Source organism: Kryptolebias marmoratus, linkage group LG20 (assembly GCF_001649575.2).
Source record: "Kryptolebias marmoratus isolate JLee-2015 linkage group LG20, ASM164957v2, whole genome shotgun sequence".
Taxonomy (NCBI): domain Eukaryota; kingdom Metazoa; phylum Chordata; class Actinopteri; order Cyprinodontiformes; family Rivulidae; genus Kryptolebias; species Kryptolebias marmoratus.
The window spans coordinates 5,677,117-5,689,777 of NC_051449.1; the positions used below are offsets into that span (position 1 = coordinate 5,677,117).

The 12,661-nt window shown below is 37.2% G+C and overlaps 1 protein-coding gene across 6 annotated transcripts in view; it reads right to left on the reverse strand.

The window, feature by feature from the left end:
* Window positions 1–12,661, reverse strand: part of LOC108232983 (guanine nucleotide exchange factor VAV3) — a 52,999-nt gene that overhangs the window by 29,508 nt on the left and 10,830 nt on the right. For 3 of the 6 annotated variants that reach the window (XM_037982078.1, XM_025004824.2, XM_025004826.2), the window contains exons 6-14: window positions 10,972–11,064; window positions 10,185–10,253; window positions 9,992–10,095; window positions 9,582–9,681; window positions 9,093–9,188; window positions 7,240–7,308; window positions 5,142–5,258; window positions 3,561–3,646; window positions 3,232–3,364 (exon numbers count right to left, since the gene is read on the reverse strand). In XM_037982078.1, the coding sequence (XP_037838006.1) occupies window positions 3,232–3,364; window positions 3,561–3,646; window positions 5,142–5,258; window positions 7,240–7,308; window positions 9,093–9,188; window positions 9,582–9,681; window positions 9,992–10,095; window positions 10,185–10,253; window positions 10,972–11,064 (867 nt within the window). The remainder of the gene's footprint in view (window positions 1–3,231; window positions 3,365–3,560; window positions 3,647–5,141; window positions 5,259–7,239; window positions 7,309–9,092; window positions 9,189–9,581; window positions 9,682–9,991; window positions 10,096–10,184; window positions 10,254–10,971; window positions 11,065–12,661) is intronic. The other 3 variants (XM_017411150.3, XM_017411152.3, XM_025004825.2) reach the window with 2 other exon arrangements.

Below are 12,661 nucleotides of genomic sequence, written 5' to 3' on the forward strand. Positions count from 1 at the left end.
GGATTATACTGGAATTTGACTCTAGTGCGCCCCCTATAATAGTCGAAGAGTTATATCTCCCTGATACCTCATCCGATCTGCATGATATTTTTTGTGCATCACCAGTGAGCACTGTTGCACACGTTAGTGTGGTAATTTAATGACAACACTTAAACCCCGCCCACTAAGGATTTTTGGGTGACTGTAACTCTGAAACGGTGCAAAGTAGGTAGGTCAAACATTACAACGAGACTCCCCATGGGTCAAGTATCAGCCTTTTAACTTCAAATTCACAAGGTCACGAGAGCCCATGTGCTCTAACTCTTCAACTGTTTGACGTAGGAAGGTCAAAGTTCACAGCATGGCACAGGACTGGTACTGATCCTGACTGAAGGCATTTTGGGACTTTTGCTGAAAACGCCACCTAGTGGACGGTGCAGGAAAGGCGCGAGAGCGTAGACGGCAGTCGCCAGAGCTCCCGCGATCGCGAGACCTCCCGCGGTCGCAAGGCCGGAGCGGCGCTGAGCTGCGAGGGCCGCCCAACGCTGCTTGCAGCTTTAATTATTCTTGGAATTTATTCATCATGTGAGGCAGGAATAATAATAATATTTAAGTTTTTATTCAAACAACATCATAATCTTAGTTTTTTTCTATAGTATTATTATCGTAGGGTTATTTTTAGCTAAGTTCAGTGCATGCTTCAGGAAGCTAAAGGGACTCAAAATGTGTCCTACCAAACTGCTGACTGAAACATCGAGGGGATAAACAAGAAATAATAAGAAATTAGTAAGAAAATGACCTGATTTATGGTGATCACAAAACCCACGACGCCAAGTCGCTCCCGATGACACAAATCATTCCGAGCTAATCCTGAAGTTTTATTCGTGCCAGTTATTAAGCCGCACTAATGACAAGGTAGGCAAAAATGCAGCAAAGAGACGCTGCTCTTTCGACATAATGTTGTCAACAACCCTCCGCAGTTTTATAGCCAGTGAGGTCACCAGCCTCGCAGATAAACAAAAGTGTGCTGCCTGCTGGATTCTGTCAACATCAACAGAAGAGCAGCTGCAGTGGGAGTTTAACCAGAGTTCAGCTCCAAGAGCACCGAAAGACTTAAGCTGCAAAAACACTGAGGCGGTTTCTCTTAATCTGCCTCAGAGAACTTAAATTGCTTTTAAAGTTATAAATTCACAAATATTATAATATTTTTGAGCCAAATCCCACAAAAGATGTTGACCTTGACTTGGAGGAGTTCCATCTAAGAAGACAAATATGAGTAGTTTTTTTTTTCTCTTTTTTGTTCTTTTTCAGCAACACATGGAGGAAAGCAGATGTCCAGAAAAGTCACAAGTCCTGCATGCTTCCGACCTTCTGATGACAGTTAAATCATTGATGACTGAGTGGGTTTTGCTCTGTAGAACCACATTCAAAGCCTGACTTAGCAGGAAATGATAATGATGGAGGACTGTGCACATTTAGCATCTCTGTCCGGCGGTGCAGGTTTATCGCCCGCCACCGAAGGCAAAAATGGAGTAAGAATGCTTGTGTCTCTGTGTGTGTTTGCCTGTACCAGTAGCAAAATATCTCACGAATCGCTGGACAAATTTTACTGAAACTTTCAGAAAGTCATCAATGGATGTAAATCTGCAACTGATTAAATTCTGTAGTCCCTGATTCAAGCTTGCTGCCACAGCAGAGCAATCTTAGCAAACATGAAATGGCAACAACTCAATCAATTTTACAGATATTCTGCTAAAGTTTGGTGTGGTGGTAGCTAAGACTGATCCCCAACTTGTCCTCTGAATGCTAACTGATCGCAAAATATCTATGTTTAAAACGTCGCCATTAGCTTTGGAATCAACTGTCTGTCTGTTAGTACAATATCATGTGAACCACTGAACAGATTTCAATGAAACTTTCTGAATGTTATCAACAAGTTGAGCTTTACAGCTGATTAACTTTTTTGACTCAATCCAATTCTTGATGGCCACCACAGCCAACTGATTTTAGAAACTACCAAAATGGTTATAACTCAGCCAATTTGGAGTATTAGTATTGGAGTAAGTCCTGTTTGTCTGTTAGCAAAATATCTCATGAACTTTAATAAAATTCTCAGAAAGTATTTATTGGATGTACATGTACCTCTGAATACTTTTCGGAGTCATGCCAATTTAAGATGGACAGTACAGCTGATCAACCTTGGCCTACACAAAAATGGCTGTAACTCAGTGAATTTTACAAATGCTACGCTAAAATTTGGTGTGGTAGTAGCTCACAGTAATACACAGCACATACTCCAAGCACTAACAGATCAAGCGAGATCACTCAAGATATTGCACATTATTTTCAATGTTTAACTAAAACGACCACAACTCTCATTTCTCAACATAAGAAGATTCTGGTTTACAACTCCTGCGTGAAGGGCGACGGGCAATATGCATTCTTTCAAGGTATGCTAGGCCTTTAATTCCAGGTGTATTTATACTCCTGGAAGTAACTAAGAGTATCACTGTGTTACTTCCTGTGAATATTTGGTTTTATGTGCAAGCAAGTAAAGGTGTTGATAATTGATGGAGCATTAAGTTGGAGAAAGGGATTAAAAATAAAAGGTAAAGATGTTCTTTATTCAAGCCAAGACAATTAATTCAGAATTATCTGCAATTGAAAAGCACACAAACACAGGCATTCTCCCAAAAAGCACATCAAGACAATGACTAATCATGTTAAATACTAATCACTGTCTTGCACATGTCCCACACCAGCACAGAGCCAAATCACAACTGCACAATAGAGTAAATGATGATGATAATAGAGTCTATTTCATAAGAAAACACATCCCATTCTGGCAAGCTGTCAGATTCACATTAGCAATCAGCAGCAGAGTGAGAAGACACCATCTGTGGGTATCCATCAACAAGACATCAACAAGTCCCTTCCACTACAATATGGCCTGCAAACGCTCCCTCAAGGCAAAAAACAGGATTCTGTAAAAACACTTTCGGGTGACGAAAAGAAGCTTTATAACTTTCCAAATCTGGGTCTTCCAGGAAAGAGGAAGCACCACTGACAGAACAGGGAAGAGTAATGTGTTTATTTTTGTAGTAAAACCTGCATCACAGCAGATGTTAAATTGGAACTCTGCTGTTGTATATTTGGAGGATATATTCAGTGGACATTAAACTCTGAGCTACGTAGAAATCAATTTTACGACGCAAGAAAAAGTGAAAAAGTAAAGTTGGTTCCATGCTTTACCTTTTTGTCTTCTTTGTCACACGTTGGATTGTTGGTGACCTTAAAGATGTTGAGATCCAAAATGTCCTTCATCTCATAGTTGTCTCCTCTTCGCTTGCAAACAATGGCTGCCACATCAAATAAAAAGATGTGTCTGTAAAACAGGAAGACAGTACTGCAGTTTATTTGTAATTAATTCAGGGAAGTTACTTACAAACTGATGAAAAAGGAGCATAACCTTTAACTACACATGTTTCATTAATGCACTCTTAAACAGGCAGTTCATGCTCTTATTTGCTGTCTAATGTCCTACTTTAGCTTTCAGGACAATAAAGCTGAAGTAGAATAACCTGTCTTGTTTCTTCTTGTCAATATTGGAAACCATGCGCACTTCTCCGTCTCCCTTTGGTCGACCAAATGTGATAAGTGACTGATTCTGCAAGCAAAATGGGATATTTTCAGAGGTTATAGAGTAGTTTTCTGCAATGTCCATCCTGGTTGTCAGAGTAGAGTAAAGATAACCATCATGAATACAACAGTAAGTTAAAGTCCTAGAAATTTTACCTTAATATCTGTATAAATTAGTTGTGTCATTTGTGGGATAAAAGGTGGTGGGTGATATGCATTCCTTTAGGGAATGCTAGTTCTTTCATTTTAGTCATCATTTCAAGACAAGGGCATGCTCCTAACATCACTTTAGTTTGGTTTGTGCATTTCGTGCATTTTTTGTACACAGTTGTGTATGCACATATTTTTCCGTAACGGAAGACGAAAACCCTTGTTTTTTAGAAATCCCTGCAGACATGAGTACTTTGTGTCAAAAAGAAAAAGTTCAGAAAAAGGTCAGAAAGTCTGTACATCGAAAAGGGAAGGAACAAGTCCTGACAAGCTTTGAATTTGTGGCTTTGCAGTCGAATTTTAGACTGCTGTTAGGAAAAACGACGAAGTGAGAAGTTAGCCACCTACAAGGGAAGTCAGAACAAACTTTGTGGAGAATTCGACAGAAACTTGGGAGGGAAAGCTGCTGCAGCTGATGACAGACCTGACTGTGATAACTTTAATCAGATCCTGTTAGTCATAAAGTCCTGCTTAAAAATGTCAAACTGCAACAAAGGTAAATTCAGTTTATTTCGGGCCATCAAAGTATTTCAACAAGGTACCAGCAATAACCCATTTCTGGTAAATTCATTTTTCATCAATTTGAACCAAGAGCAGCAGGTCTTTTCTTTCTAAATGAATTAAAATAACTGCTATTGTTCCAACCATTTACCTAGGGTTCACATCAGGTCAGAGATTTGCAGGTTTTTTAATGTATTTTCTGTTTGTCCGAATCTAGTTTGCAATCCTTGCAGTCAAGTGACGAGTTTCACATTACATGAGGTCTGACCTGCAGCAGACCAACATTTCAAGCTGAGATGAATGATACTTAGTGTTTGTTTTACTTTATAAATGCCTATAGTTTTGATAGATGACATATTTACCTGGTGTTAGGGTGCAACTAATTATTATTTTCAAAATCAACTGATGTGTTTATTTGTTCATTACTTTACTTCAATGGTTGAAAACCTAGAAGGGCTACAATTGTTTCCATTTTGTGATGTTGCATCAAAAAATATGGTAATAAAGTAGCTGCCAGGATGTTTTCTGTGGATCATCTGTTTAATAAATCTACAATCTACAGTGATTAAGAGGCATCATGTAATTTTTACAGTACTAAAAACAGATTAATCATGTGGTTTAAAGTGACTTCTGCCTGCATTAAATGCTCTTTAGGTTTACAGTTTGCAACATTTATGCAGATATTTGTGTTACGACGTTTTGAGCGCATCTGAATTAACTGAAGCAACACGTCTCCCAGGTCATTCTTATTCTTCCAACGCACACACTAACACCTGCTGATGCTTGCAGAGAAAAAAACATTTTTGATTTACCAGGTTTTCAATAGACCTCTGGTACTGGTCGATCTCCCTCAGAGTCTCATTATCTCTCTTCACTTCGTTGACATACTGAGCAAGGTCCTGGAAAGCAAAGACACACAAAGACATGTTCTGTTTCTGATTATTTCAATATAAAGGATATGAAACATGTCAAAAATATATACTTGTACTCAACCTGTACTTACTTACATATACACATACATACATATATATATATATATATATGTGTGTATATATATATGTTTCTGTGTGTGTGTCTGTGGGTGTGTAAGGGTGATGCCCAGTGCAACACACTTGAAAATAAAATTTTACATTTGGGATATTATAGGCATTCAACAATATACTTTTGTGATCTTGTGTTGGATGAAGTGTAGTTCACAGAAAACTGGGTGAACATAGCATAGTTTAGCCTAAAGATCCAACTCCAAGTTGCAGGGTTAAGATTTGGATTCAAAGTTAATAAACTTGAACCCTAGCAAAGTTTTTAACATTTCCCTGGATTTTTATTATCACCTGTCGAAGAAAGGCGATAATGTTTTTGCCCATATCTGTGTGTGCGGGAGGGTTCATGATGTCTTGAGATCACTGGAAAAACTTACATCTGCAACTGATTAACTGGTTTAAGATGTCTGTCACAGCCAACTAAACCGTAAAAACACAAAAATGCCCATAACTTAGTGAATTTTACAGTTACTGACCTAACATTTAGTGTGATGTTAGCTAAGATTAATACCAAACACGTATTCTGAGCACTAATAGATTGTGCAAGGTATTTGTTTAAAATGTTGCCAATAATCATTTAGAGTCAACTCTGTCTGCCAGCATAATGTATCAAGAACCAGTGGATGAATTTTAATGAAACATTCAGGAAGTCATTGATGTGTCTCCACAAGTGATTAATTTTTGGACTCGACCTAATTCAAGTTGGCTGCCACGACTAATCGCCAACAGAAAACACAAAAATGGCTACAACTCAATAGGTTTTACAGATATTGAGCTCAAACTGGGTGTGGTAGTAGCTGAAGGGCGTTAACAGTGCAGAGTGTGTCATCTTGCCGTATTGCGTGGGATTTCCCAAAACCTTAAATTTAAGGTCTGTTGAAAACGGCTACAACTAAGTCATTTCTTGTGAAGTTGTAGGAGGGTTGAACCCAAAATGCAAACTCAAAAAACAAAACTAATTTAGCACAAAAACACAAAACCAAAAGGCTGACAAGCCTGATTAAAAAAACTACAAAGTTACTCAGGCGATCACAGAGAGCCACAAGGAACAAAACCAGACCATGGCACAGAGTCCACAACACACTGGTCTGAAGGCGGAGAGAGACGAAATATAACAGACTGGGCTGATCAGGAAGTTGGAAACAGGTGACTGATAACAAACTGGGAACAGGTGTAGATGGGTGTGGCAGACTGACAGGGAAGCTGAACTGAGGGAGAGTGAATGATGGCACAAGGAACACAACGAAGCAGGAACATAAACACAAGTAGGTGAATAGAAACACAGGAAACACAAAAGATCACCGACAGAAAAACTTAACCCGACATTTCTCAAGTTGAGTCGAAACCTCTAGCATGAAGGGTGGGTGGGCGATATGCATTTCTTCAAGGAATAGTAGTAGGCCTTTTTTTAATTTATTTGAGTTTTTTGTTTGTTTCTTTGTTTTGCATTTTTGATTATTTTGTTGTTGTGTAACAACAAAACCATCAAAAGGTCCTCAAGTTATTTTGTAAGAAAGTTTAAAAGAAATTAAAAGTTAAATTAAGTTACATGCCAATATCCATTTCGTTCAAATTATTTTGCTGTTAGGTTCTTTTTTTGCACGTTGGTTCCCAGGTGAGCAAACTAGCTGCTTACAGAAGCTCAGAATAACCTCAAGATGAGTGATTAGCGCAGTCAGCCCTCAGTAAAGTGTAAATGTAAAAACTCATCAGTTTATTACAGTGTAAGACAGCAAAATCGCTCATTTTCTAATCAATTAAACGCTGACAGCGGAGAGGCAGAGTCTGTAAAGTGACGTTATCTGCTGCAACAGGCTGCTTACAGTTTAACATCACAACATGGACTGTGTCAAATAAGCACCGCACTTACTTTCATGGCATCGAGAGCAATCTTCAAGTTGTTCTTATCAGAAGCGTCGTGAGTGTGTTTGACTAGTTCCTGTTAGAGGGAAGACAGAAAAAAGATCAGATCTGCTGACGGAACTCTCTCACCACACACAGCAGGGTTTTTTTTGGTAAATGTTTTGAGAATGAACATTTAAAAAGCCCTTTTAGTGGAAGTATACAGATTCATGGTCCTACAATAAAACCACAATTTATTCTTATAATGATTTTAGTGTAGGAGTGCAGTTTGACTCCTAATCAGGAAATTTCAGGTAATTTATTCTTTAAATAAAGGCTCCAAATAGTCTTTCTCCATTTAAGACTACAATATAATTTCATTTTAATTTGAAGCCAAAGTAAATGTATGTTTAAAGCGCTCCAGTTTAGCTCAATACAGTAGATTGATCAGCAGATTAGATGCCATTTTGAGGTAATCAGCGTTCATTGATTGCTCTGTGGCACTGAGCCCCTATTCTTCTGTAATGATAGGAAGTAATGTGTGCACATATCTGCAGCGCAGCACCTGTCTCATGGTATCTACCTGGAGAGACTTAAAATGGTGCTTTTTTTGTGTATCAAACAAGACAGCTCCTCGTGCAATGAGAAGAAAAGCAGAAATAAAGTCATGATTATTAACAAACTGTTGAATTATATAATGCAAAAAGCAATAAAAACAGATATTATTATGTCACTCATCAGCATCATAACTTTTAATTACCTTTAAGTCTATCACAGTATTAATTTTTATTTCTGTAAAGATACTGCTTGTTAACCTCACACACTGCCAGTGCTGTATATGCAGTGTGTGTTTTCATCTTTGCACAAAAAGGCTTAATGTGGAGGCATTTTTGCAGTATTTTGTGTTATTTTCGATACGTGTTAAATTAAACATGGGTGAAAAAGCTTAAGGTGTGATTACCTTTTGAAAAGTGTTGCATAATCAAAGCTGAACTAAACTAAACCCACCTCCTCCCTTTACCTTTCATCTCTTGTTGCCCCCACACGCAGTTCCTCCTCAGGGAGGTTCGGAGACCTCCCTCAGTCGACACCATTTACCACGAACGCCTTTACCCTCGACAACATTTTAAAGCATTTCTCAAGGCATTGCTCTTCTCTGCGGTGCCAGCTGTAATCTGACCTCTGATTCATAAAACCAGGGGAGGCAGCGGCGTACAGTTTATCAGTAANGGTTAAAAGCTGCTTTCTGCAGGAAACCCAGAGAAACAGTGATGGAACCACACCAAATAAAACCTGCAATGCATTCAATAAGTACCAGGTCATGATTTAATACTTTATGAATTATCAATCGTTTGGAATGAGACCTTCATGTAGTCAGTTTCTGCTTAGAGATACTTTAAGAAAAGAGGAATATTTATTGTATCTGTGGCCTGGAAGGTCAGATTTCAAAACTGAAGCAGAATCTGAGTAACTTATTGACATTGATTTATTTGTTTAAAACAGAGATGATGAGACAATGTGAAGGGATGGGAGAAAAAAAAACAAACAAACATGTGGAGGATGTCTCCCTCTAGTGGCGAAGCAGCAGATAACAGTTTCTTTCTTTCTTTCTTTTAAAGCAAAACCAGATAAAAGATTTTCTTTAAAAGTAAAAAGAAAAGAAAATTAAATTTCCATTTGGAAATTTGAATTTGTCCCGTTTTGGCTCAAAAATGATCATCATTAACGACCAACATGAACTCAGTTAAAGCTCTTATCTGTAATTACAGGTATATAATGTAAAATTAAAGAACAGTATGAATAAAGGCTGATTTTAATTATATGATTTAAATACATTTATTTTAAAACTACTGGTTAAATCGGTGAGTTAAACTTGTCTACCTGCAGAAGAAGGTGGTACTTTAAAACTCTCTGCATGGGAACAACCAGCAGGTCCCTCAGTGAGAACTTCCCATTGTTGGCCCTTTTGGAGCACTCCTGAAAATAAAACACCACATACACACACACACACATACATATTTTTATATATATATAACAGCATGAGCTACTTTGTATTCTCATAGAAACTTTGAATGTTTTTTATTAATAATTTTACCGCTCATAAACATTTAATTTAGTTAAACATTATTCTGATAGTTTTAAAGTTAAGCATTTTTTCTTTTATTTAGCTTTGATTTATTTCTCAAATAAAACTAGTATTCTTTTAATTTTTATTATAATTATTTGTAACATCAAGGCGCAATAAAACAACAAATGTCTACTCTACTGAAGGTGTAATGCACCACAGTGTACACTAGAGGTCGCTACAGGTTGTTAAAAAAAACAATATGGATATGAGGCGACATTACGGTAAGTCTTAAAAAGTTTTACATGTAGCTTCAGACGAACATCCTCTTTCTCTTTGCAGATGAGGTCCAAGACTGCGATGGCGATCTCCACCCGACTGCAGTATATCCCATAAATGAGGAGCCTACAAGTCAGGAAAGTTTGGTTTAGACAATACAACATATTAATGTATTTATCGTTTTATATTATATGCTATCAGCTGATAAAAATAGCAAATAAAACTGTTTTGTTATGGAATTTTTCAGCATAGAAACTCAAAGTTCTTTTCTTATAATCCAAACTTGTCTGTCTCAAATTAAATGAGTCACAGCTGCACACAAATATGCCAATTATTGAAAATACAAAATATTACAAAATCTGTTTTTACAAAAAGCACTATTAAAAAACAGTAAGAACTCTGTTCTTTCAGGGCTGTTCAAGAATCTATTTCGTACCTGTCCTTATAGTCAATAAAGATTTGGTAGAGATTTAAGGCGTTTCTGTTCAGGATGGAATCCTGCAGGTCAACCATCAGGCTCTTGTGAACTTTAACCAGGTCCTGCATTGAAGAAGAAAGCCATGAGCGTCTGAACGGGTGGGTTTTATCATTGTGTCACGTAATAAAAAGGGCAAAACAAGGAGACTTACAGGGATGTTGACAAAAACTTTATCAATTTCAACTGCAGAGAAGAATTTCTTCAGTGGATTCAGAAAATACTGAAAAATAAAGAATAAAATAAAACAAAAAAAACATTTTAACTTCATTGTTTTTATCCATTTTTTAAATAATGTGTAATAAGTAGTGAAACTCATATTGAAACCATTCACAGATGTCAGTAAATGAGGAGTCTACAAGTTAGAGTTTTCATTTATGAGGAGAATAAAAGTTGTTCTTATAATTTAATTGCTCTGTGGAGAAGAACAGCTGATAACAGAGACCCAGCTGCGCAGTGCAAGTTAGAAATACACCAATTAATAAGAATTTGAACAGATGCATTTTATGATTGTGTCAGGAGGTAAAAAGGGGAAACTACAGTGGAAAAATTAAAAAAACAAAAATAAAACAAAATAAAAAAAATATTTTTATAATTATCATTATTAATTTGATACTCTTACTAAAACTATTCACAGAAGTCAGGTTAGATGTTTGGTAACAGTGTGACAATGAGGCGTATTAGGGAATTGCTAACTGGGAATTTCCCTCAAATGCCCCTAAAAGATTTACTACACGTTGCGCTCGGAGCGCTCTGAGTTCTGCTGTGAAAACGATGGCGTCAGTTGCTGCTGATCAAGATCAAGATTTAAGAATCTGATATAGAAATCTTTATATTTTCTTAATTCTGTTCATCTGCTCGTTTAGTGACACTCCTTATAAATAAATGTGACTTGATTTGTCGTGAACGTGTGAATGGCGCAGAGGAAATGAGCGAATTACCTTCTCAATGGACTCCAGAGTCTCTGTGTATCGCTCTTCGGTCTGTTTGATCTCTGAGAGGCAGCAGCTTCGCACATCCACCTCTGCCTGCTTCTAGCAACAAACAAAGGCCAAAGGAAATGTTTTTTGGGGGGGGGCGCCATCATCTGATAGAGAAACTTGATGGGGTTTTTTTTTTAGATTATCTGCAGACAAGAAAGCCAAAGCGTTTGCATGCTTCTAAATAATACTGACAGGATGTTTTATACAACTTTTAGGTGCAGAAAGAGTGTTAGAAAATGGCCTCTGCAGCTCCAACAAAAATAAGTCCATACAAATAATGAAGCATGAAGTAGAAAGCATCGTGTCAGTAATTTTGACAAGCTTGAATTTTTTTAAACGGCTTGTATTAAATTTATAAATGTGAACAAGTTAGACAGATTTTTAATGTGTTTTCGAAAAAGGGTAACATGTTTAAGTGTGTGAAAGATATATTTGGTTTCACACTTCTGAAGCGCCTCTTTCCTTTTTGTCTAAAGCACTTTTCATCACCGCTCTTGCTCAACGGCTTTAAAGTTTTACCTCCTTTTCAGTTCCTGCATCGGGCATGAAAGCAACACAGCTTTCCGCCGTCTGATTGGCTGCTCTAATTTGTGCCTGAGCCATCAAATCAGTGTGTGCTTTTTATGTCAGAGTCACACATTTAGGAGCTGTTTTACACAAAGTTCTCTGCTTTACATTACCGGTCAGTCTTTCTTTTTTAAATTACAAATAATTTTGTGAACATGCACAAATCCTTTTCTAGACCTGTAGAAGCTTTACGATTTTTAGCCTATGAATTCATCAGAGTGACAACAAACTCTGCAATCATTTGTGAACAAAACCTGGCTGATATTTGCAGAAACAAATGTAAGGCCTATGATTCCTTGACGGAGTCCATGTCACCCTGCTAGACTTTTAAACTAAGATATTTTTTATGATGGGAAAGGGAAGAGTTAAAGCTGTTTTAGTCAAACTCTGTAAATGCACAATCTCATGCAATATCACAAGATCGGTTAGAGCTTGAAGTATGTGAAGTGGATTACTCTTAGCTACTACCGCATTGAACATTAGCTAAATATCTGTGAGTTATAACCATTTTTGTGTTTGCTAAAGTTGATTCATTTCAGAAGCCATCTTGAATTGGGGTGACTCCGAAAGTTAATCATTTGTAGATATACATCCTTAGTTACTTTCTAAGAGTTTCCCTAAAATCCATCCAGTCTTTTATGAGATATTTTCCTAACAGACAGTGTTGAATGTAAGTTAATGCCAAAGTTTTAGGCAAAGATGTTAATTTTGGCAAATTGTTGTAGTTTCTCTGCCCGGCAGAAAAAAAACAAGTTGGTGAGTTTAAATCATACATACATTCTTTTTTTTTCTGTAAAACTTGAATCCTGAAAGTGTATTTCTGACATTTTACATTTTGATAAGAACAAAAAGAATATTTATTTAGCATCAGTGAAAACAAATTTGGGGTAATCCATGACAAAACTTTGCAGCAGTACAGGCATTTATGCACTTCAATGCCCAAGATTCACTGAGAGGAAATGGGTCCGCTTGGTCACTTTAGTTCATCTCTCACTGTGCCACAAGAACCAATTATTCTAAATGTGTGGACTTTTAAAGCAACACTTGTTGTGTCCAGCTGTATTCCTCCGCATAATCTCTT